Below are 25301 nucleotides of genomic sequence, written 5' to 3'. Positions count from 1 at the left end.
TGAGCAGCTCATCAGCTGATTTCGACGATGAGTCTCTATAAACAACGCTTATAATGCAGCCGCGTTTGTGATGTCTTATGGACGTGTTTGGAGTAAGCTGCGTGGAATGATGTTGAACTGCCGCGGATCTTTGTACTATTTGTTCGTTTACGCTAAAAGCCGTCTACCGGCGGCTTTATCATTTTTTGTGACGCGGATCCGAAGACTTATCTCGATTGATCGTGGCCACACGCAACTGCGTCCACGCTTTTCCAGGTTATTGTAGCTGCTCTTGGTCCCTTATCTCGAAGATTCCTTGCCAGCTTTAAACTGAGCGCGGCCAAGAACTGCAGGCATGCTGTTGGACGACCGCCCAGCACGCTTGCTGCTACACAGCCGCCGAGTCATTCAATTCTTCGTGGCGCAAGTCTGCCCAATAGGCAGCTTCGTTTAGAGACCGTTTTCGCTGTCTTTCTGAATGCCGTCACCACCACGTGTCAGAACGCAAGCGGCACCTGTGCGCGCTCAATGCCTTCGTCCTCGTTTCCAGATGGAGCGCCGCATCAAGTGGGACCACAAGGCGGATTTTTTTCTTTCGAGCATCGGACTTTCCGTCGGCGTCGGAAACTTGTGGCGGTTTCCGTTCCTGGTATTTGAGAATGGCGGAGGTGAGACTGTGCATTTGGTCCTTCATTTTCGATATATGAGCCTGCTACGGGCGACGCTACGGGTTCACGCATGCGCGGATGCACTCTAACGACTACGTCGAGGTTACTGTCAGACTGGGTATTATTCGTATCGATCTCAGCCCGCGGACATGCAAAGCATGCTCCCCGTACTATAGAAGCGGTGACTTAAGATTTCTAACGATGTGCAATGCTCTCGAAATCAACACCTTCTGGTCACTGCCGAGCACAAAGATTGTAATGACCCCACTAATAACAGATGGTTTCATGAAGTCGCGTCTATGAGTCGCGTAACAGATGGTTTCATGAAGTCGCGTCTATGAGTCGCGTCTATGAGGCGTGCAAAGTTGTTCTCTTGAGAGGACTAATTTTACGTAGGCTGCCACAAACGATATGTCGCTTTCGGATATATTCTTTGGTGGTTCTACACTTACAACGTAATTTCAGGGACTTCGCCTACAGAAAGCGACTTCATTTAGGCTATCATGATTTTCATGAAGTCGTAGCTGGACGCAGCGGCTATCCGTCTTGGTTGCTGCAGCAACTGCTAGTGTTTTTAACGCTATCTCCAGCTATACGACTGAGCTATTCGAACAGTTTGCATGACCGTACTGCTCATAGCAGTCTGCTCATACCAACAGCAGCCGGCAGCAATAGGTCGCTATAGAAGACCTTTGAAACCACCTTTGAGAAGTCAATGATGATAATCGGATGGATGCGCAACCTGATGACGGTCAAAATAGCTCCAATTGCTAATGGAGCGAGGCGGGGTGCTGACGTGTGCCTACTTAGTGCATAACACTGTCGGCTCCAGTCCGGCCGTGGCACAGGTCGCACACCTGAGTGTGTTACACCTTAATTGCCCCTGGCGCAGGTGCGTTCCTGTTTGTGTACCTGATAGTAATTGCGCTGGTGGCCAAGCCGCTGTACTACCTCGAGATGTTCGTGGGCCAGTTCAGCAGCTCGGGCTCCATGTCCGTCTGGGCCGCCTTCCCGCTGGCCCGGGGCAAGTCTCCGCTCGACTCATACGCATGCTTTTTGTGATGCCCAGTGTGATATATCGCCATCAGCCTGCCTTCGTCCACTGCCGAACGAAGGCTTCTTCCATATTTTCTCAATAAACCCGGTCCTGTGCCAGTTGTGGCCACCGTATCCCCGCAAACTTAACCTCACCCGCCCGCCTAACTTCCTGCCGCACCCTTCTGCGCTTGCTTTCTGTTGGAATCGAGTCCGTTACCATTAAGGACTATCGGTTATCTTGTCTTCGTATTACATGTCCCGCCCAAGCCCATTTCTTCCACTTGATTTCGGCTAGGATGTTATTAATCTGCGTTCATTCCCTGACCCACTCTGCCCGCTTCCTGTCCTTTAACATTACACCTGTCATTTTCCTTCCCATAGCTCGCTTCGTGGTCCTCACTTTAAGTTTAACCTTGTCTGGGCTAGACGGTACATTTCGCAGGAAAAGGCACAGCGCGAAAAGGACTAAACGAGCGGACAGACACAGGCGCTGCGCTATAGCCTTGCAGGACTAACTGAACCCTATATACCTAACTTCCTTAAAAAATACTGCCAGCATCCGAAAAGAAAAAAAATACATAAAAGCTGCATCTTACCGGTACTCACCTACGGGCAGAAATGTGGAAGCTTACGAAAAGCATGGAAAGCAGCGCAAAATCGACAGGACTAAAGAAACGAACAGACACAGGCATCGTAAGCCTCCGCATTTCTGCCCCATAGGAGAGTACCGGTAAGATACAGATGTTGTACACTTTTTTTTTCTTTTCGGATGCTGGCAGTATTTCTCAAGAGAGGTAGGGTGTATGGGGTTCAGTTAGTCCTACCTTCTAGGCTATAGTCCAACCTCTTCAACCAGGCTGCATGGTCTGCTTCTCATTCGTATAGCAGAGCCCTCACGGCTTCCCTAAAGATCAAAAAGTTCTCTGAAGGTGGGGACAGGGGTCCTCCCTACCATATAGAGATTCAGAGCTTGAGCACTGGCATAATAGCTTCAATATACGACTGTGAAGCAAACCATATAGCCTGGTTATTTTTGCCAAAGACTGTACGTACAGGCTTCTAATTCCCTATGGTCCCCGCAGGCGTGGGAGCCACGATGACGGTGGGCAGCCTCTGCTTGGCGCTCTACTACAACATGTACCTCTCGTACGCGCTGATGTACATGTACCACTCGTTCGGCTCTACCCTGCCCTGGAGCGGCTGCTACAGCTCCTGGGGCGCCAACACGCACGTCTGCTACATCCGGAAGCCCAACGTCGTGAGTCTATTCTTTTCTCCCACTACCAAAGGAAAAGTATGGTATTTTGTGGGGGCTGGTTATTATTTATTATTCCTCAATGGTTTCTAGCGGGAAATTAAATGAGGGGTGGGGTAACATGGCAAAAATAACATTATACATTAGGCACCTTTAGCATACCGTACGTGTACCGTGTTACTGTTACCGCAGTAACGGGAGCCCGCCCACCGCCGGTGAGCACGCTCTGATTGGTTCCGATGCTGCAGGCGCGCGCCCAGCTACCGGGTACCTGGCGCCATCTGGCGCCGTCAAAGCGATTTGCGCATGCGCATTGGCTGCTCAAGGGCTCCCGGTACTACGGTACCGGTAAAGCGGTACACGGTATGCTAAAGGTGTCTATTATTTAAAATGATGGACAATGGTTTGCATTGATGAATGAGCTTCCTCGATGGAGGACTTCAAGAGTCGATGGTTACTGATGGCGGCCGTTTCAGTCGGGAGGTCATTCCAGTCTCGGGCAGTCTGTAGGAAAAACGATTGCTGGAATGTTGTGGTATGGGCACGTTCAGGGTATACAGCGTTTGTGTGGTTATGGCGGGAAATGCGATGCGAGTGTGGAATAATTTGATTGGCTGCTGGAACACTGCCAAAGAATTTGTAAAATATATGTGCTGCGTTACGACGAATGGCTCCGGATCGCTGCTCAGTAAAAAAAAAATGGCAGTGGTTTAGCTCTGGTTAAACCTGGAGGATTGCGAAAGCAACGAGGAGAGAGAGAGAGAGAGGCGATGGAGAGCGCGCGGCGGCGGCGGCGACCCCGGCACGCTATCTATGCGCCGCTACTGCGCATGCGCAACTGGCGAGCGCGGCGGCGGCAGTCACCTGCGCAGCGACGGCGGCGGCGCGCCAGCTGTGCGCCGTGTGACGTCACGGCTCATTGCGCATGCGCAGCATGGCCTTTCCTCAGCTCCGCAAAATAGCTCGGCGACTCGCGTAGTGTTGCTTTCGCAACAAAAAAAAGATACGACAGAATCATGCCCAAAATACGACAAAACCCAGTCGAAAAAAAAAAAAAGACGGAACCGTGTCAAAAGTACGACAATTTTGTAGTTCTGTCGTAACGACAGGTTTTTCTGTCGTTTTGTAGTAAGTGTCTGTGGTACTGTAGTTTTCTTCTACAGTACTTTTCTGAAGTCTGTAGTTTTGTAGTACCTTTGTGTAGTAACTACACAAAATTTTGCTGTGACCACAAAAATTTGTTGGAACTACAAGTTCTTGGTCAAAAACAGCACAGAAAAATCTGTTGCGACCACAGAAACTTTGCTGTTTTGTTTATCGACTGCAAACGTTTTCTTGTCCTTTCGTAACGACTTATCTTTAGTAGTATTGGGTATTTTCTTGTAGTACTGTAGTATTTTCCAGTAGTTCTGGCTTTAGAACTGCAGAAAACATTAATACCACAAAAAAAAATGTGTTTATGAAAATTTTCTGTTGTGTATTTCGGAAGGTTGCAATGAAATTCCGTTAGCTGGTCCTTTAATTAAGCTGCCTTAGGAGGCACATTAGCTCTTCCTACCGAAAAAAAAATAATTTGATTAGGCGTCTCTCTATTATCGCGTGGTCGCCATGACATGCACATTGTAAAGTCGATATTTTGAAATCAAGATTTCAGGCCATGCTTCACAATTGTCATCGGTCCTGTCGTCTTCATAATTACATAATCGTTAGCCAAGCGAAGTTGTCATCATTGAAAGAGATTTTTCTCATGCAAGAAAAAAAAAATCGGACATCCATGAAAAAGGAAAGTCAAAGCGGCTTAGATATATGCTTAAAGGGGCTGCGAAACACTGCTTGGGGGGATACCGGCTATACTTCAGGTGGGTTCTTTATGTCACACAGATGCTGACTCAAAAAAAATTACAGGAATCTATGCACAGGAACAGGAGTTATTCAATGAAGAAATTTCAAAATGCAAGCGAACAAAACACTGCCCTCAACTCGATTTTGGCGGAGCTTCCCGCTCCTATTTCGCTCTCCCAATGACGACACCTGGCGCAACCAATCAAAACAGCCTGCCAGAGCACGTCGCGGAAGTTTGCACTCTATGGTTGCCTGCTCTCTAACTCGTTCTTGCTGAGACTGGCAGCGTCGTTTCCATGCCAGAGCCCCTGGTGGTGTATTTTTATTTTACTTGCTTTGCAGGGCTTGTATCTAAGACGAACAAGTTGTGTTTGTCGATCTAATATAAAACGCAGACAGGTGACAAAATGTGTCTCTATTTATTCACACAATTTTCAGCATATTTACTGTTTGTCCAATCATCAAGCTCGCGCCAGGTGATGTCATATCGGCTGCTAAAACCAGCCACTGTGTGGCGACATCAGAGTCATTAATTTGTTTTTGGGAGGACATTAATATATTAAAAAAAAGGAATATAAGCGGTGTTACCGACGCTAATAGCACCATTCTAACCCACTGTATGCTATCAACAGGCAAAACAGTCAACTAAGATTGTGTTTCTGGGCCCCTTTAAACCTTCGTTAGCGTCTCTTTAACGGAATGCGTCCTTCGCCAGTTTTCGCCCGCTAGAATATCTGGTGAGGCGCCATGCGAACCATGCCTGACCGCAGAGGACGTGCAAGGCTGCTGAGAAACGGCTCCAGCAGCGCTACCGGTCGCAGAACATGACCTTCGGCGTGGCCGTCAACGCCACGGACAGGGTCCTGTACGTGCCACACAGGGCGTACACGGTCGAGATGACCGGCTGCGTGAACGCCACCATGTCCGCCGCGGAGCACTTCTACTGGTGAGTCCTCCTACTGGTGCAGTGTATACGGTGTACTACCTTCGACATGTCGTAGCCGTTGTATGTTGTAAACATTAGGTGTTGGCATTGCGACAGCTTTAGCCGTTGGTATGCAAAGGCTTTACCGGAAGCGACGTCACTTCCGGTGTGGTGACATTGCTTCGTTCCAACCAATGGGAATTATCCGGTCTGGTGACGTCACTTACCTCCCTGTGGGATGTTAACCAGGCGTGGACCTGGACCGTACGGACTGATAACCGGCCCAAACATCGAGTCACAGCGAAGATCATGAACCGTGCTCTACATCTTCACTATGTCCCACCGACTAGCCCAAATTGTCACCGTAGCAAGCACTGGGTACTCTTAAGCACGTGCAGTTTGCGGTTGGTTGTACCAAAGTGGGCGTGGCGCACAAGGATTATGGCGGAAAAGGTGGAGGCGCTTTGGCAGTTTCGATAGTTTGGTGTAGTTGGGATTGAGAGCGGACAATTTTCTTGCAGGTGAAGTAGTACGTCTATAGCCATGCCATCTTCGCATCGAGACAAGCCCAGAACTGTGGTAGCTATTTGAGATATCCTCGAGGATATTTTCCTCTAGGATATCTCTAATAGCTACCACAGTTCTGGGCTTCTCTCATAGCCTTAGTCGCTTTGGGACGTTAAACCCCATAAACCAAACCTATTCTCCTCTGTTTCATCCATAAACAGACGGAGAAATTTATCAATTACTCAGTAGTGAGCAGCCCTGAAGTTAAAAAGTTGCGAAAAATTGGTAAGCCTTCCAGCAGATCATTTCCTTCCCAGCGATGTATACAAGAGTAGAATAATTTCCCCGTTCACGAAAACAATACTGCAGAGACTGCGACGTTGCAGATTCAAGCAGGTTATAACCATTTCAGTCATCGTCACCGATTCTTACCTTGTATAATTGTCCTCATAAATTAAAAATAGCCCCCCTCTCTCACTTCTGTAATGCTAACCCTGGTTAATCTGCACTGCAGCATTGCTACCTATACTTAGACAGTATTGCTGTTTATTTTTACCATAATTTCACAACCGTGCCCAGTTGTTTGTTTATAAAGCAACCACCGCGGTTGCTCAGTGGTTATGGTGCTCGGCTGCTGACCCGCAAGACGCGGGTTCGATCCCGACCGTGGCGGTCTAATTTCCACGGAGGCGAAATTCCAGAGGCCCATGTACTGTGTGATGTCAGTGCACGTTAAAGTGCCCCAGGTGGTCAAAATTTCCGGAGCCCTTCACTACGGCGTCGCTCATAGCCTGGGTCGCTTTGGGACGTTAAACCCCACAAACCAATCCAAAGCATCTCGTACGTAGGGGGAGAGGGTTTAGACAAGTGGAGAGGATGAGCTTACTCTCAGTGTGTGAGTTGGGCAAAGGATGCAAGACACGTGGGGAATACGGGTGCACGTGCCACATGCTAACGCGTACGGTGCCGCATAGGATAGGATAGGATAAACTTTATTTGCTCTATTTTACAAGTAATTACGGTCGACAGAGGTCGGCGCCCCTATTCCAGGGCACCGCTGAGCTTGGCTACTCGCTGGGCATGGATGACCAGTTCTTTCTGGAGAACCGGGTTGCCGCTGGAGAGCAAACTCTCCCACAGTTCCGCACTCGGATTTTGTATTCTATGGAAAGCCTCGTTTCTTTTGCATTCCCACGTGATATGATATAGGGTGGGTTTGGCCCGCACCATGGGCATATGTCTCTGTACTGATCCGGGTTCATTTTGCTTAGTATATGCAGCAAAGGTCCCCGTTTGCAGTTGCCGCCAGTATACTGCTTCTTGCTGATTTAAAAAAAATTGTGGGGGAGGATACTTTGCCCTCATTCCTCTGTAATAATTCAATATCTCCGAATACTCCGGGACTACCCGGAAGAACTCCTCATGGGCCGCGTGTTGAAGTGCTCGGTTCGTGTGCTCGCGAGCTACTTCGTCAGCCCTCTGGTTGCCGTCGATTCCAGTGTGTCCCGGTATCCAGAAAAAAGTGTGTGACTGGTTCTTTGGGAAAGTCTGCGCGAAGGAGAATGCGAAGTGCTTTCCGACTGATTCTGCCGTTCATATAGTTACGGCATGCCTCTTTGGAGTCTATTACTAGGGGTCTGTTTGCGCGATATCCCTCCATGAATCGCATGAATCCCATATGAATCGCATTGATTGTGCGTGAATTTGTCTCTCACTGGAGGTTTACCTGCGACAGTGGGGAATGATTATGATGTGATGTGCTTAGAATGCTTTAGGGCATCTGAAAAGGCTCGCCCTTTCCCTCGCAGGGACAAGGTACTCAAAGTGAGCCGCGGCCTACACGACGTCCGGCCGATGAACATCGACCTGACGCTCTGCTACTTCATCGTGTGGGTCCACATCTTCGTCATCATCAGCAAAGGCGTCAAGTGGTTCGGGAAGGTGAGGTGGCGCCATCTTAACGAGCCTGCGACAAATGCTGAAGGACGCGAGATCGTCTTCTCAGTGCTTGCGGAGCCAGCGCTTCGAGTAGAAGCTTGATTTTCACCGCATGGTAACCCCACGGATAAAACGCGTTTTCGGAAAGCGATGAAAGGCGGCGTTTTAGACAAATACGTAGAGAGAATACAGGCACATTTTGCGCTGCTGGATATGCATTCGCGTTCCACGCGGTCAGAATTGCTGCCATTGGAACTTCTTGATGTGAAAAGTTTTGGTAATTGACGTAGCATCATTTATGAGCAGAGGCACCCACATTGGATGCTCAGACCTTTCTTGGCACAAAAAGCTATGTGGGCGTCGAGCTCTTTATTGGAGTCAGTGGTAATAAAAGAGCAATCGCATTAAAATTGAAATTTAAAACACAGCACTTTGAGGTAAAGAAATCTAAAATTTCGCCGCGTATAGCGCTCTGCACATTGCAGCCTCGTGTTAAAATCCCAAATTGCAAAGCCTTAGCCAAAACCCTTTCTTTCTCGCACTAAATTACATAAAAGATATGTAGGTCCAGTGTGAGGGCAGTCGTGACCAACAGCGCTTCAGATACGTATGTCATCGGTACAGCGAAAACCTCTACGAAGAAACCCAACCTGACTTTGGAAAATTCAAACTCGAAGGGAACAGAATATTTGTTCAAATTAGGCAAGGTTTTGAAATATGGGAGCTTCTTATTAACGCGAAAGCAATTATATGCCTCATGCGAAGGGACGCCCGTTACCGGAGGATGTACGCAAAATGTGTCCGCAAATTATGTCCGCAGGAAGTGGTACCCCTCACCTGAAAAACCTTTCGGCATTGGGGTTCGAACCCAGGCCATCTGCCTGCCAGGTGGGCACGCCGTGCATATGGCATTGGCTCAAGCGTGTTAGGCTCAAACTGAACGCGTTGCGGTGTGTGACGGTAAAGTGTGTACTGATAGTGATGATGAAAGTGACGGTGACGGTAAAATGAGTTGTATGTGTAATGATATTAGAGAACGATGACTTCCAAAGGACATGAGATTTCACGTGACAATGACTTGCAAAAAGTTGCTGACGTCATCTGAGGGTCACGTGATAAGTGTAACATGACAACGATGACTTGCGAAAAAGTTGCTGGCGTTCGAACGCAAATGCTTTCGTATTTCTCCAATGCAACAGAATGCAGTGCTCTCAAAGTTTCGCACTCTTCTTTGTTTGTTGACTAAGCCATCGGCTCGAATTAGCGATCGAGATCGGTCCACTGACAATTTGCTGCTTGTGTTGCTATACGCGCTGCATTGCAGATCGTGCTGGTCACCGCGACGTGTCCTTACCTGATGCTGTTCGCGCTGCTCATGAAAGGCGTGTCCCTGGACGGCGCCAACACGGGTGTCGCTGTCGTCTTCCTCCCCACCTGGCAACACATTTTCACCTTCAAGGCAAGCGCACCACCTGCCCAGTGCCCGCGACCGCGTTCTCCAATCGAGGATCGCGAGTTATTAGTACTGTACCCTATACGCGCGTATTAATTCTGACGGTTTGAATCCGGCCCCAGAAGCGATTTTCTTATGTTTATACTGTTTTCCCTTCCTCAGACGTCATTAAATGCCTCACTGTGGTTCTTCTTTCTTTGATGCTTTGTTTCATTAAATATTATACATTTAACATTTTCTTGTCAATTTTCGTGTTTGCTTTCTCATTCGCCTCCTGTACGGCCAAAGTGTTGTGTAGTACGCTGAAACAAAAAATATAAACGCACGTCTATTCCCATCATTTAGGAGCCTGTACGTGACATGAAACGTGGGGCCGCATTTTTTGTTTCATTTCGTTTTCCTACTTTTGTTCCTCGTGCCATTGGTGTTGTCCACCAAAGCCTACGTCACCCCTTAGTAACTGGTGTAGCCCGCTAAAGCCTACGCCACCCTTTAGTCATTGGTGAAGTCCGCTAAAGCCTACGTCACCCTTTAGCCATTGGTGTAGTCCGCTAAAGCCTACATCACCCCTTAGTCTTTGGTGTAGTCCGCCAAAGCCTACGTCACCCTTTAGTCATTGGTGTGGTCCGCCAAAGCCTACGTCACCCTTTAGTCATCGGTGTAGTCCGTCAAAGCCTAACTCACCCTTCAGTCATTGGTTTAGTCCGCTAAAGCCTACGTCACCGAGAAGATGGGACCAATCACAGAGGACCATAGCGAGACATTACGAAACAAATCGTTACAAGCACCGATTTCTTGAGCCTTCTAGTAAGCTATCTCTTCAATTTCGACCGGCCAGCTGCTTACATGGAATGACTCAGCGCTGTGGAGATATGAGGGAGGCTACACAAACGAAGAGCGCGGGACAACGCGACTGCTAACTACGAGGCTGCTATCAGCAAAGCACCGCGATCGCAGTTGCTTTTGAACTTTGAACGCTATATTCTCCGTTAAAGAAGAGGCAATAAGACATAACCGGTGACTGCTAACTCTCTTCGAGGAACGATAAGGAATTGCATGGATCAAGCCGTAATGCGCAGCAGTTCTTGCCCTGTAGATGACGTCATTGTTGGACCAACACCCTTTTCCCAAGAATTTCAATTCCAAGTAAGCCGACATTAGGATGGGGGAACGCTTGTACCCCCTGGAAAAATCTGTAGGTAACCGGCGGCACTGGGGATCGATCCCAGCACCTCCCGTGTGAGAAGCGGTTGCTCAGACCGCTAGGTGAAGGAAGGTTTGGGAGGGCTCCACAGAACTTGCCGAGGGCACGACCAGTCGCCCATTTCGCAGTCATTCGTACTTGAAAATGTATTTTTGACCATACGCTCATTCCAGAAACGCTCACGCCATTTATAATTCAAGGACATTTGTATGCCCGAAATAGCATTCGGGTCACCCGATCGTTGCCTGGCGACCAAGCGGCCCGACGTTATGTTCGCGTTGGTCCAATTACTTCTGTGATTCATTCCCAACCAGACAGCCCGATCACTCGCCTTACCTGTGTCTCACCTTCTTTCGTTCTATCTCCTCCGCAACAGTGTTGGCGCAACGCGATCGAGCAAGCCCTGACGTCCCTCTGCGTCGCCACTGGATGCCTGACGGTGCTGTCCAGTTACAACGACTTCTACAACGACATCTTCCAGTAAGCAGTCTGGAACCATTGCTTTGTTCTGCTGAGTGCTCTACCATCAAGACTCTCCGTTTAGGTTTTCCCCAGTTTTCTGATGCTTTGGATACACAAAAACTTGGAGGACACCTAATTACCATTACCTGTGACAACGCGATAGCATAAGAACCTGCACGTGGCAGGTGACAGCTGGCTCTTCCATGTACCAACCCTAGCAGTTGTCTCCTGCCACCTGCAAAAGTGCCACTGCCAATGGCACCTTGCGGGTGGCAAAGTGTGTTCCCGCGGCGGTGGGTGCGGGGACCTGAAGCTCTTAGCCAAGATACACAATTGGCCCAATATTGGAAATGAATCGTTTCACTGTAGTCTATTGTAGCAGCGGCATTTGCCAATACATTTCCAGTATTGGACCGATATTACCTGTGCTGCTTACCTGTGCTGATATTACCTGTGCTATTATATATACCTACCTGTGATATTACCTGTGATATTATCTGTGTTGATATTACACACACAGCGCCCTCTGTGTGTCGTCTCTCCTTCGTCCCTCGTCTGCCAGCGCTGCATATGTTCAGGATGTCAAAGCAACTTGCCCAGCAACACACCCTGCTCAAGCTTGGGATGCTGTTGCATAAAACATGCTTCTCTTTTCCACCCCGCAGGGACACGTGGTTCTTTGCGCTCCTCAACTGCGTGTGGGGCATGCTGTCAAGCACGGCCTTCTTCTCCACCATGGGGAGCCTGTCAACCTCGTTGAACATCACCCTGCCCGAACTGGTCCTCGATGAAGGCAAGGGACAGCTGTAGGGCGTATGCGGTGCGGTGTGCTAAGCATAACGCTTAACCGAAGCCAGCGCACCAGATTCGGGAGGTGATGGCGCATCATCAGTGACCACCGCATGCTAGGTGATAGTCTCCCACAAAGAACATTACAGCTGTACGTTTGGTTTTGATCCTGACGATAGGGTGTTTTCACCTGAGACTGCGCAATTTTTAAAAACTGGATTTTTGAATTAGAAGAGCGCTTTTTCCGGCATTGCGTTGTCAGCGGTGTAGTATACCAGAATGCAGCTAAGGCGTGCTACCTCATTCTATTGCCTTGTCTGCTGAACTAGCAAGCTGGTTAACTAATACTGAATAGGTAACTTCACTGTTAGATTAGTAATTATTGAGAGGCGTGTAGCTGACCATAAGTAATATCTACATCAGTTTTTATAATTTCAATAACTCGATTACCCTCGGCACTGTGGCCCAATAAATTTTGGCTGTTTCGACGAGTTACGTGCACCTGCAAGCTTCTCGAAAACGCGTGTATTTTGGCGCAATGTACCCCAAATTTGTTGGGCCATAGCGCCGTTCAACCGCTGCACCACTGAGCCAGGAGTGGTATGATGACTTCCAGGAACCAATGAATGTTAAATATAGAATGGCTAATTCCGCGTCCGGTCCACATTTTTTTTTTAGCCTTTTCCTCTGTGTTTTTCTTCCGCAGTGCAAAGCCTGGCCTTCGTGTCGTATATCGAGGCGCTGAGCACGTTGGCCTTCCCGCAGATGTGGAGCATCCTGTTCCTGCTTTGCATGTTTCTTCTGGGGCTCAACTCTTCGGTGAGCTGCAACGCGGGCTATGCTTCTTCTTGGTCTTTGGGGCTTCTTTTTGGAGGCCCGCTGCGGTTGAGATGTTAACTTCCCGCGCAGACACTGTGCAGCACTCTGCAGCAATTCCCACCAGGCATTTTACGTCAATTTCACCCGATTTACGTCAATTTCAGCGCCTATATATCACTTTCAGAACACTACAAACAAAGGAGTAAAAAGGGATTCAGATGTCCTCTGTGCACTCCCTTTTGTGGAAAGAAGTACGCTAGAGGACGCCTTACTCCCTTTTTGCACCCATATCGGCGTACCCGTGTTTAGAGTGTTCCAGATAAGGAAATAAGCCCGACAATTATCGTTATCAAATCTCAATCATTGTCACAGCATGCGTACGGAGCGAAGGCATAAAAAACTGCAGCGTGCATATTTGGAAGGTCAGAGAAAAAGCTCACAAAGAATGTTAATGAGCGGCTAAAGCGATGCGGCGCGCAACAGGTTCGGCAGCGATTCTCCGGCTTCCTTATGGCCAGCAAGAGCACCGCTGTTATTATCAGAATCGAATCTCTGTGACAGCATACGTGCAGGACAAAGGCATCCCCATAACGCTCTCCAATTGTGCGCTGATCTTTTAGTGTGTTCGTACCACTCACTCGTGTTAGAGTGGTGGTTAACAGGTGGCGCTGTTCCCCACCCCAGGTCTGCCTCATCCACACTGTGCTCATGTCCATCATGGAGCAGTTTCCCGGTCTGAAGGACTTCAGGGTGGAGCTGACGCTTCTGTTCTGCATCGGAGCGTTTCTGGCTGGACTGCCGCTCTGCACCCCCGTGAGTGGAATTCGCATCACTGTGCTGAGATCGCTCTCCACGAACTTCCAGCTAAAACGTGCACTCCTGCTGGGGTTTGCAAATTGTGTGTGGCACCTCGAAGCCATTCCTTGAACGACTTTTGCCAGGTCTCTCACGAATCAGGTTTTACATGTGCCTTGCGAAGAATAAAAACTGTTCATTCTTACAGAACATGTGAGTAACGAACTGAGGACAGCTATGCGCTTCGATAAAAAAAAATTAGGGGACGATTAGACATCTGATGCCATAGTTCTGCGAAAGCAGTTGGATTTGCCCTCGATGATTATTTTGATGTTTTTCTGTACTGAATGGTACTGAATGGTACGCGCGACAGAATTTTTAACGAGGGTGAGGGTAGGCGGAATTAGATTGAGGGTGGAGGTTGTGGGCAGAGGAGAGGCTGCGGTGAGGAGGTGGTTGAGGGTGGTGCTTGCGGAGGGCAGCTGACTTTCTCACCACATTTTGAATTCGAATGCGGTTATCGGCTGCGGCTATATCATAGTGCTCTCGTGCAGTGACCAGCGAAGCTGGTCTGTTGGCGCCGCCGCGGGTTCGAATCCCAGTGGCAGCAATATTTATTTTATTTATTTATGATCTTGCCGAGGTCACCCTCAAGGTCAGTCTCCACACAAACTCTGTGAGCCGGTTAGACCTCGTAAAGTACTGCTTTCGCACTAAAATACGTTTTAATCCAAGGGGTAACAAAAACCATGAATAAATTTTGGCATAGGAGAGGAAGCAGGATTTGGTCAATAAAGGCGTGTTAACCGCTGGAAAAAACCTACATTTGCAGGGTTCAGACTCTGCAAGTCGCCTCGTCGTAATTATTTGCCCCCGCCTTCGAATTAACATGCAATACGGCGTCAAAAGCAGCCAAAGGAAAGGAAGGTGCTTTATTTCTAAGCTCCGTTTCAGCCTAGATCGGCAAGCTCACAGCGCAGCTGACATCTGATTTCAGTAGCTAATCAATAACGATAATGATCAGCAGGCTTGCTTGTGAGCGGGGTCAGCATGGATTTACGCTATCGACATGTGTTCTCACTCTGAAGTCTAATCTGTACGCAGACTGGGCCATTCTTCATGAAGATCCTGGAGACTCACCTGGGGGGATCGTTCCTCGTCGTCGTCGCATTCGTCGAGGTCATCTGCTACTCGTGGGGTTACTGTAAGTGGCAGAGGAAACGCAAAAGCGGCCGTGCACAGATTTCCGAAAGGCACGGATATTTAGGAATCAAGAGCTTTTCCACTCTAAAGTCGCGTACCCCACTGCAGCGGCGAGACGGCTGTTGTTCGACATCGAGTTCATGTACACGGTGGCGCCGTCGATCGTCTACAAGGTGCTCTGGAGCTTCCTGGTCCCCCTTATGCTCCTGGTAAGAAAGATTCCATGCAGGGTGCACCTAAGTCTGCATAGGCTGAGTAGTGCCGATTATGTTGCTGCGTGTTCGTTTCTTTATGCCTTTGCCGTTTCTAAGTCGTGTGTTCTCTTTAACTTCGGTTCTACCACAGACGTGGGTCGCGTTGCTATTGCGTCTAGTAAGCACACCAAAGTATTAAATAAGTAATGCAGTAATTAAGTAATTAATCAAATCGATTAAATTACTGATAAATGTGTGTGTGCTATTCACAAATTATTTCATTTTGTCAGTTCTTTAATTACCCAAATAACAAATAAATTTGGTGAGTGGGTTTAATGTAATCGAATTTAATTGTTTATTTAATGAATTCTCTAATTGAGTAATTCGTCAAATTGAATAAATTACCTATTTTTGAAGTAGCTTGTAGTCCGGCTAATTTGTCAAATTAATTACGAATTGATATTGTAGGTTATTTAATTATTAATTAATGACAATTACCTTAATTATCCAGCTATTCTATTAATTGCCCCTAAATGTATGACTGACAGTTCGTACGGACACGCTCTGATGACACGCTGTGCCGACACGCTCTGATGACAGGTCATTCACACGTCACTCATGACACAAGATATGCTTTCGCATTAAAAGATGTGCTTCGAAAGCTATTGCAAAGACGACGAGCTGAAGTTATCGATGTCCTTGCGAGTAACAGCTGTAGTTGCGTGATGAATGTTTGCTCTCCGTGTCGATAAGCTATTTGGTTTTTAATGCGATGGCATCATAGAACTCATCGGGGGAAAAAATATCGTCGGTCATAAAATTCGTCCCTTGGCTGAAATAAGTGACGTCACCAGAGCGAATGATTCCCATTGGACGGAGGGAAGTGACGTCATATGAGCGGATAAGCCTCATTGGCTGGAGGCAAGTGATGTCGCTTCCGGTAAAGGCATCAACAGCCTCTAATGCTATCGAATTTGCAACGTATAATAGAATCGTTTCCTATTAATTTATTCTTCTTTAAGTGCCTTTCTGCTTTACCAAACGTTTATCGCCCACTGCCTGCGCCCTACGGTCGATACTCGTCCTACGCTTGCAGAAAAAGGCTCTGGCATTTCGTGTACAGAAGCTAATACATCTGGGCATTATGTATCGTGTTCTCATTACTGGTGGTAAGAGCCTTATAGTTAAGGCTAGTAGCGGGAAAAGCTACTGGTTTACTAACCACAGCTGCAGGAAGCAAGTATAGGTTGACATGTAGCATATTTTACAGTAAATTGTTGTCATCCCGAAGGAGGTCCGTTTCGAGATTATTCGGAGATATCCAAGAGCTATTTGCGTAATTTTCCTGTAATGTATAGAACCGTTCATTACCCGCATTGTTGCCCCGTATAGGTTTCACGGACATTCTTGTCACTTTTATTAATCCATCGGATTTTTTTTCTTCTTTTTCCAAAGGGCAGAATAATGCGGCATGGTTAAGGAACTTTGCGTTAATCTTCACACCTGTCCGAGGCTGGCGGCATTAAAGACCACTACCTCTTACGTCACGGGTACCCACTTCTTCCGCAGCTGAGCTACCTGTCCGGCCTGATAAGCTCGCCTCCTGCCGTGCTCCGAGGCTACACGTTCCCCTTGTACGTGGACATCGCCGGCTACATGCTGCTGCTGTTCATCTTCTGCCAGATTCCGCTCTACGGACTCAGCTGGTTTAAGCAGAGGGGATACGTAAGTGTCCTTTGACCATCCCATCGGCGTTCTAGCATCGAGTCCCGTCTCTTTCGTTTGTGCTGTCCCAGTAAATTATGCGCTAACAGTCTGGCAGAACTATGCACCAACTAGCCTGCAAGAATGTTCTGGCATCAAGGGACCACCATCTTCGCAGTGCGTTCCCCTGCGCGTTGTTTTGTCAGTACTAAAACGTCCACAGCCCGCACGTCCATAGCACATCCATAGCACCTTCATAATGTTTAGGCTAAGTAGGCTGTTCCGGAGAGAGATCCATAAAGAGAAGGTGGGGCAAGGGTACTTGGTAAATTCATCAGAGCAAGAAATGGCGGCCAGGAGCTCCGAAGCCATTCTTGCTGTCATTCTATGTGCAGGCATGCGTCCCAATTAGGTAGAGCGGGATATACCATGGGTTGCTACAATATTCGAGCAACCTGCAGACGCCACCACAGTTGTGGGAGACAGGCCGCGGGCCCGCTTGGGACGTTTAGAGTAAGAATTATACTTCATTCTTCTTGGATTTGGCGAACAGCGAATGTATTTCACGTCTGCTTGCGAACAAACACTCTAAACACGAGTACGCCTCTGTAGGAGTAAAGAAAAGGAGCAAGTTGTCCTCTATCGCACTCCTTTTTATAAAAGAGCGCGTTAGAGGACAGCTTATACTCCTTCATATATAGTGGCTGGCTTGTTGGTTACACGTCTTGACAACAACAGAGCGGTCGGAAGACGGACAAGAAAGATTGACGCGCCTGTGTTTGTGTCAATCTTTTTTGTCCGTGCTCCGACCGCGCTGTTGTCAAGACCAGCTTACTCCCTGTTTACTCCTGTCTAGAGTAAACCTGGTCAGTGGAGACAACTTCGCATCGTGTTCATCGGCATGCTTCCACTCTGAATCGATGCGCTGTCTCGAACTAGGCTATCACTTGCTTCACATCATCACTGTCATTGTCATCATTATCAGGCCAACGTTTCTGCCTCTGCACCGCCGCGGTGTCTCAGTGGTTATGGTGCTCGGCTGCTGACCCGAAAGACGCGGGTTCGATCTTGGCCGCGGCGGTTGAATTTCTATGGAGGCGAAATTCTAGAGGCCCGTGTACTGCGCGATGTGAGTGCACGTTAAAGAACCCCATGTGGTCGAAATTTCCGGAGCCCTCCACTACGGCGTCTCTCATAGCCTTAGTCGCTTTGGGACGTTAAACCCCATAAACCAAACCAATTCTTTGGGGAAATAATTCTAGAGACCCGTGTGCTGTGCGATGTCAGTGCACGTAAAAGAACCCCAGGTGGTCGAAATTTGCGGAGCCCTCCCCTACGGCGTCTCTCATAGCCTTAGTCGCTTTGGGACGTTAAACCCCATAAACCAAACCAATTCTTTGGGGGAGAAATTCTAGAGACCTGTGTGCTGTGCGACGTCAGTGCACGTAAAAGAACCCAGGTGGTCGAAATTTCCGGAGCCCTCCACTACGGCGTCTCTCATAGCCTTAGTCGCTTTGGGACGTTAAACCCCATAAACCAACCAACCAAACCAAACCTTTCTGCCTCTGCAGAACTGCGACGACGCCCTGCTGCCCTCGTACAAGTGGGGTCCCGAGGATCCGGCACTCTTCAACGCGTACCAGGCGCGCCTGCGCAACCGGGGACTGGTGCCCATGAGCTCGCGCTTCCCCGTGCGCTTCATCATCCCGCGCACGGTCCCATCGGACGCCGTGCTGCCCGTCGTATTCGCCGCCGAACCGGCCAAGCCGCCCCAGTGGTCGCCCGTCAGCTGGCGGCCGGGCGGAGGCGGAGCACCGCCAGACGCATTTTCTGTACGCCACTGCACTATATTGTACTGGAGTACGAATGAGCTTTACTGGGGAGACTGGTGCTAAAGGTACAAACGCCTAACAAGGGTCCCATCCCCCTACTAAAATCATGGTTAAAGAATGCAGCTCAAAAAGACAAGGACAAAGGAAGAAGTGGACAGGACTGGCGCCAGTCCTGTCCACTTCTTCGTTTGTCCTTGTCTTTTTGAGCTGCATTCTTTAACCATGATCACTTACCAACAAGCCCAAACAGCCACTTTAGACCCTACTAAAAAACAGTTACAACAGCGGTGATGATGAAATCAAATGCATACATATAAAGGCACTTACATCTCACACAAAACATATTTTTCTGTAACACGTTAGCATAAACACTTTGCATAACACATTAGCACAAACGAAATCCATGTGCACTTTTAGGGAGGTTATATACATGCAGATATGACAGAAACAAATAATTAATGATCAGAAAAGACAAAGATATCTTCTATTAATAATACATTAAGACTTTTTTTAAAAGAACTTTCTCAGTATGCGATGTCAGTGCACGTTAAAGAACCCCAGCTGGTCGAAATTTCCGGAGCCCTCCACTACGGCGTCTCTCATACCATGAGTCGCTTTGGGGCGCTAAACTGCATAAACCAAACCAAACCCTTTCCGAGTTGCTATGCCACACAGTATACAAGACAACAAAACGCTCGTGTACTGTGCGATGTCAGCACAAGTTAAAAGGTCCCAGGTGATCTAAATTAATCCGGAGTCCTCCACTACGGCGTCCCTCATAGAGTCGCTTCAGAACGTTGAACTGTAGTTTACAGTTTTAAAAAGCAGTATTCTATAAGATGCTTTAAGTGTACTGCGTTATAACACGCTGTGCCATTCTGTACTGCGAGTTTCATAATGTACTAACTATCATTATGCTTTGTTCGACATAGGAGGCCGCGTGCTGTGTTCCCCGGCGTTGTAAAGACCCGATGGGCACTGAACCTCCCATGGACGTCCTGCAGACATCCTAAACATCCGCAGGACGTCCATGGGACTTCCAATGCCCATTGGGGACATACAAGGAGGACAAAAGGTGGAGGGATGGGTGCAATGCCCACGCTGCTGATACACTGTGAACACAAATACGCCTGTATGGGAGTAGAAAGGGAGTGAGTTGTCTTCCTTAAAAGGCGCTAGAGGATAGCTTATGCCCTTTTTACTCCTTTCTGTTTAAACTGTAGTTGGTCTTTCGGCCTTTCCTTTCGTGTGTTTTTACGTTACCTAGACACAGCGCACGAACTCTAATATCGAACTAAACAACTAATCGACTGCCCCTCAAAGGAGGCCCTCTATAGCCAAAGGCGTCGACCGATTTTAATGACTCGTGACACCTGTATTTTACTTTTTGATCTTTTATCAGTGAAATTAACATTTTTGTTATCAGAACGTGGTAAATCTATCGAAGCTTGCCAACGTTAATTTCTCTATAGTGCTCGTTAAATGTGCGGTAAAGTAAGTCGGTGAACGACAGAGCTTGTCCCAATATAGAACAAAATTTTTGTCGTCCTGTCGTTGCGACAGACCTTTCTGTAGTATTTTGAACTTGTCTGTTGTTCCTACAGAACTGGCTCTGTCTTTAAGTAGGAACGACGGACAGCTTACTACAGAAAAAGTCTGGCTCTGTCGTTACGCTATGTCAGTGCACATTAAAGAACCCCAGGTGGTCGAAATTTCCGGAGCACTTCACTACGGCGTCCCTCATAGCCAGAGTCGCTTTGGGATGTTAACCCCCCCCCCCCCCCCCCCCCTGTCGTTACGACAGGAGATCGCCCATTACTACAGAAAAACCTGTTGTTACTTGAAGAATTTCTGTTGTCAGGTTCCAGAATACTACAGGAAAATCTGTTCTGAGAACAAAATTTTCTGTTGTGTTTTTGGATAGGCCGAAGCTGCAGCTTCGGTGCATATTAAGAGAAAAGGTTCGCTATCGTCTAATTCTCACATACTGGATAATACAGGGCCATGTGGACCGGTCGTGGTCTCTGCCCCCCAACCTTCCCGCATTGGACCTCAACAGCTTGTCGGTCCCGATGCCCCGAGGCGACGGAGCAGGGGCTCCAGCTGATGGACCGGAAGCGGGCAGACGTGGCTCGCTCATTTCTCCCCAGCCGCCATTGCCGGCCCCGCCACAGGTTGGTTAGCTGCATGCTTGGCTGGACACTATCCCACGAAGAACGTATTCGGCCGCGCGGGTGGCATAGAAAGGTACTGGAGTCGTTTGCGGCGTTTCGAGTGAGAGGCGGAAGCAGCCGGTCACTATTATTATCCGATCCCTAATCCTCTGCAGCGTCCAGCAATCTGCCCATTGACTGATTCTGCTAATGCCTCAAAGCTCGCTGTGCACGTTGCGTTGCCCACGTTTGCTCGGGGCGTTTCATGTTCGTGTGGTAATAGCAAATTACGCTATACGAAAGTACAGCATAAAAATGAACTTTTTTTATCTAACAGTATTAGACACACAGGACGAAGCAGATAAGTAGATTCACCATGTTGCTCTCACTAAGAAACGAGACACGCACACAAAAATAACATTTCACTAAATAAAGCATGGCTAACTTCTAAAATGTTACTTGGGATGCAGTCTAGAAATACGCAGCTTACGCCAAAACTATGCAAAGGAGATCAAGAAAGTATGCTTACAGAGATGCTCAAGGAAGTGAGACATAGATTATGGTTCCCGCCAGGTGTGACACACGGTTCATTTCCTGACAGTGCGATGGCAGAGGCGATGACGCACAGCTGTCGACAGAATGAGATGTAGGCTAAACATGCAGCACCATTGCTCTCTCCTTTCTCCACTGTATTATACGTGATGGAGTGGCGGAGCCAGCATTCGGCAGTATATGCGTGCAGTGCGGGGATCGAACCCTCGTATCGCTACAGAACCGACCTGCTTTTGTGCTGAGTGCGATCGTCCACCAGCCAGCTGCGTGTCCACAAGCAGCACAGGTAATCGGCCTATATTTCAAATGGATGGTTTCACTCTGGTACTTTGTAGGACCGGCCTTTGTTCCAATATTGGACCCATTACCTGCGTTGCTTGGGCCTTTCAACGGGAGGAACACAGAGAAAAAGATTGTACCCAATCTCTGACGAAATCATTGAGCCGACGGCGAAATGATTCGCGCGGGACACTGCAGTGATGTAATGGTGAAGCATCTGCATCGTTCACATGGGAAGTGCTAGGTTCGAATCTTGGCACCGACGGCAATCCGGTGTACAGCCTTTGTCAAAAGTTTGGAGCCCAGGAGGTTTTCTTTTGAGCCACACTGTGTCGTTCTTAATGGATCTCTAGCGCTCCAAATCTCCTGGACATGAGATTTCTGCTACTGCCTCCTGCAATAGGTAGGACTTCCATGTATGCAACTAGAGTCCCAATACAAAGCTTGGAAGTGAACCCCCCGGGCTCTAAACTTTTGACAAAGACTGTACATCATACTTTGCCATGTCTGAGACATCGTCCACTCTCCTCCCTCACACTGATATGCACTGGTGCGGCGCGAGATGTGCTCTAGAGGAGCACCAGAGGTCCACTCGAAGACACCGCGGTGTTGTGCCCTGATTGTCCCTTCCAGGTTCGCCGCTTCCTACCGACTCTGAACCCGAACAGCCTGGGGCCGCAGTTCTCCGAATCCCCGATGCGGTTCGGCCTGCTCGGTCGTCTCTTCATACGCCGCCACGAGGGCCGCGAGGACGTTCTGGTGCCGGCTATCCCTACCCAGCCGCCCGACCAGTACCTGAACCCCAAGCTGCCGCCCATGGCGTACCCAGTGCAGCCTGGCGGACCCATCTCGCCACCCGCGGCCCCGGCCCCGGCCCCAGCCCGTACGTCTGTGAAACATTCGATCCGCTCTCCACCTTTCGGGCGTATGGTGTACCACCGCAGGGAGGAGGGCGAAAGTAAAGTTTAATAATATCCCAGTCGAAAAAAAAAACGACAAAAATGTTGTAGTTTTCTCCTAATGATTTGTATGTTGTAGTATTTATCTGTAGTACTGTAGTTTTTTTCTGTTGTACTTTTCTGTAGTAACTGCACAAAATTATGTTGGTACTACAAAAATTTCTGTTGTTACTACAAGTTTTCGGTCAGACATTACAGAAAATGTGCTGTGACGATAGAAACTTTCCTGTTGTTTTTCGACTTGGTCGAGGGGAAAGCTGTCGAGGTTGGCCGGCAGTAACGTGACCCTGGCCTGCTACTTCACACAGGGAAAATGAGGAAGAAAGGAAGGGAAGGAAAAGAGCGTGATGGTGTCACGATACAAACCATAGGGGAAACATCACTTGCACTGGCTGGGCTGTTTAGGGTCCTTCGATTTGTTTGTGGGCAGCATACTGATGCGCGGCGTATACGATGCGGTTCCGAAACTGGGACAGCGATGTAGAGAGATAAACTGATCGCGCACCAACGCACGAACACACAAGAATACGCATAAGTGGAACTGGAGAAACAGAACAAAATAAACGGCATATTTGGTTGAAATGCAATCGGGTCATGCACCGACTTTCCGTTACACACCGCACCTGCAGTCAGCCAAAAGCAACGAAGACATACGGCACAAACACTCCAGTGCTGTTTTCTTCTAATTTTTATTGAATGCTGCCAGCCGAATTTTGGTAGCCAAGTTAGGATTAGTACAACCGTATACATCATTGTACATCGTTGAACAAATATTTTGCAGTGTGTAGCCCTCTCACGGGTCATCCAGTGTGAATAACGATGTTAATGTAGTGCCTCTCGCACAGAACTTATTTTTCAGAGTATCGTCTTCCTTTACTGGCGAAAGCTGAATGTAGGGACTTCAATTCCTAGAGCTGCAGAACCGTTCGTCTTCGTCTACAGCCTCACTGTAATACTTGTATTCTAAAGAAAAAAAATTCAATCAAGAACGATAAGTACGCCGACTGGTTGAGGATGTTACGAGGAGTGGCGAGAGACTGTATACCACACCAGCATTTGATCTCGCTTGCACGTAGTGTTGCTGGTGGGGGGGGGGGGGGGGGGGGGGGGGTTGCAGTGCGAGGAGGAGGTTATTGTTATGAGAAGAAACAAGACTCATGCATTCTTGCAGCAGTCTCAGCAAAATGCGCTCTAACCAAGTTACAAAAAACACATGCACACACAGTAAAACACATTAGCCCTCATTCATTCGCAAGTTGGACGACAAAGCGTCTCTCTTTCTCTTTGTTTCCCATGGCTGCCTCTTCCTTGATCTGGATGCCCTCGCCGGCTCGAAAACCATTCCGACAACCAGAACCGCCGCCACCTCCGGCCCCTCCAGCTGCTCCGGCTGCTCCGGTTGGTCCACCACCTCCGGGCCCTTTTGCGCCCCCTGGTCCACCACCTCCGGGCCCTGCTGTGCCCCCTGGTCCACCACCTCCAGGACTTAAAGCGCCCCCCGGCCCTCCCCCTCCGGGACTCGCACCGCCTTCCTCGCCTCCTCCGGGCACTTAGCCCCCCCGCCAGACGCTTCGCAACAGTCAGGGGAATCCCTCGCAAGTGACCCCGCCGAGGTCAATAAACCAGAACGTGCGAGTGCTATTGTGCGCGCCGGTCTTCATTGTTGCCAACGGCTCCTCCGTTCCTGACGTTCGCTTGACGGATGGACATCGACAGTATAGGAAATAAGGCCGGCGTAGCATTTTCATCATCATCATCAGCAGCAGCAGCCTGACTACACCCACTGCAGGGCAAAGGCCTCTCCCATGTCTCTCCAATCAACCCTGTCCTTTGTCAGTTGCCGCCACTGTATCCCCGCAAACTTCTTAATCTCATCCGCCCACCTAACTTTCTGCCGTCCCCTGCTACGTTTGCTTTCTCTCGGAATCCACTCCGTTACCCTTATGGACCAGCGGTTGTCTTTCCTTCGCATTACATGCCCTGCCCAAGCCCATTTCTTCCTCTTGATTTCAACTAGGGTGTTATTAACCCGCGTTTCTTCCCTCACCCATTCCGCCCTCTTCCGATCTCTTAACCTTACACCAATCATTTTCCTTTCAATAGCTCGCTGCGTTGTCCTTAACTTAAGCTGAACACTCTTCGTTAGCCTCCACGTTTCTGCCCCATAGGTGAGTACTGGTAAGATACAGCTGTTCTATACTTTTCTCTTGAGGGATATTGGTAAACTACCATTCATGATCTGAGAGAACCTGCCATATGCGCTCCACCCTATTCGGATTCTAGTTACTTCCCTCTCATGATCCGGATCATGAACCGCAAGCCTCTTAATCTCATCCGCCCACCTAACTTTCTGGCAGCCCCCTGCCACGCGTCTTCTCTTGGAATCCACTCCGTTACCCTTAAGGACCAGCGGTTATCTTGCCTTCACATTACATGCTCTGCCCAAGCCCATTTCTTCCTATTAATTTCGACTGGCATGTCATTAACCCTCGTTTGTTTCCTCACCCACTCTGCCTGCTTCCGGTCTCTTGAACATTACGCCTGTCATTTTTCTTTCCATAGTTGAACCCTTTCCACCTAATGCTAACAGGTAAAGGGAGGAAAGGAAGCCATAGCTGAAGTAAAGGTGCCCGCAAGCTGCGCTACATCAGATGAACACGCTCTCCCTTTAAGGAATCACTCGAATATATTCCATCCCATCTTTCTATCGTTACTGTCCAACGCGCTTAACTTAAGGGGGAAAACGGGCGT

The 25301-nt window shown here is 48.6% G+C and overlaps 1 protein-coding gene across 1 annotated transcript; it reads left to right on the top strand.

Annotated features, from left to right (window-relative positions):
* Positions 1–456: 456 nt before the first annotated feature.
* LOC149366036 (sodium-dependent nutrient amino acid transporter 1-like) lies at positions 457–24137 on the top strand. The gene is made up of 17 exons (XM_089550344.1): positions 457–647; positions 1540–1671; positions 2768–2943; positions 5553–5728; positions 8023–8155; positions 9477–9611; positions 11186–11289; positions 11937–12064; positions 12767–12879; positions 13564–13692; positions 14779–14878; positions 14986–15086; positions 16641–16796; positions 18347–18607; positions 20608–20781; positions 22225–22474; positions 23905–24137. The coding sequence occupies exons 1-17, from the start codon at positions 458–460 to the stop codon at positions 24102–24104; spliced, it is 2658 nt and encodes an 885-aa protein (XP_089406470.1). The 5' UTR covers position 457; the 3' UTR covers positions 24105–24137.
* Positions 24138–25301: the final 1164 nt, after the last annotated feature.

Source organism: Amblyomma mixtum, chromosome 1, assembly GCF_055824585.1.
Source record: "Amblyomma mixtum isolate Tamu chromosome 1, ASM5582458v1, whole genome shotgun sequence".
NCBI classification, from domain to species: domain Eukaryota; kingdom Metazoa; phylum Arthropoda; class Arachnida; order Ixodida; family Ixodidae; genus Amblyomma; species Amblyomma mixtum.
Note: the sequence above shows the minus strand (reverse complement) of the source record. Positions and strands in the feature narration are given on the sequence as shown.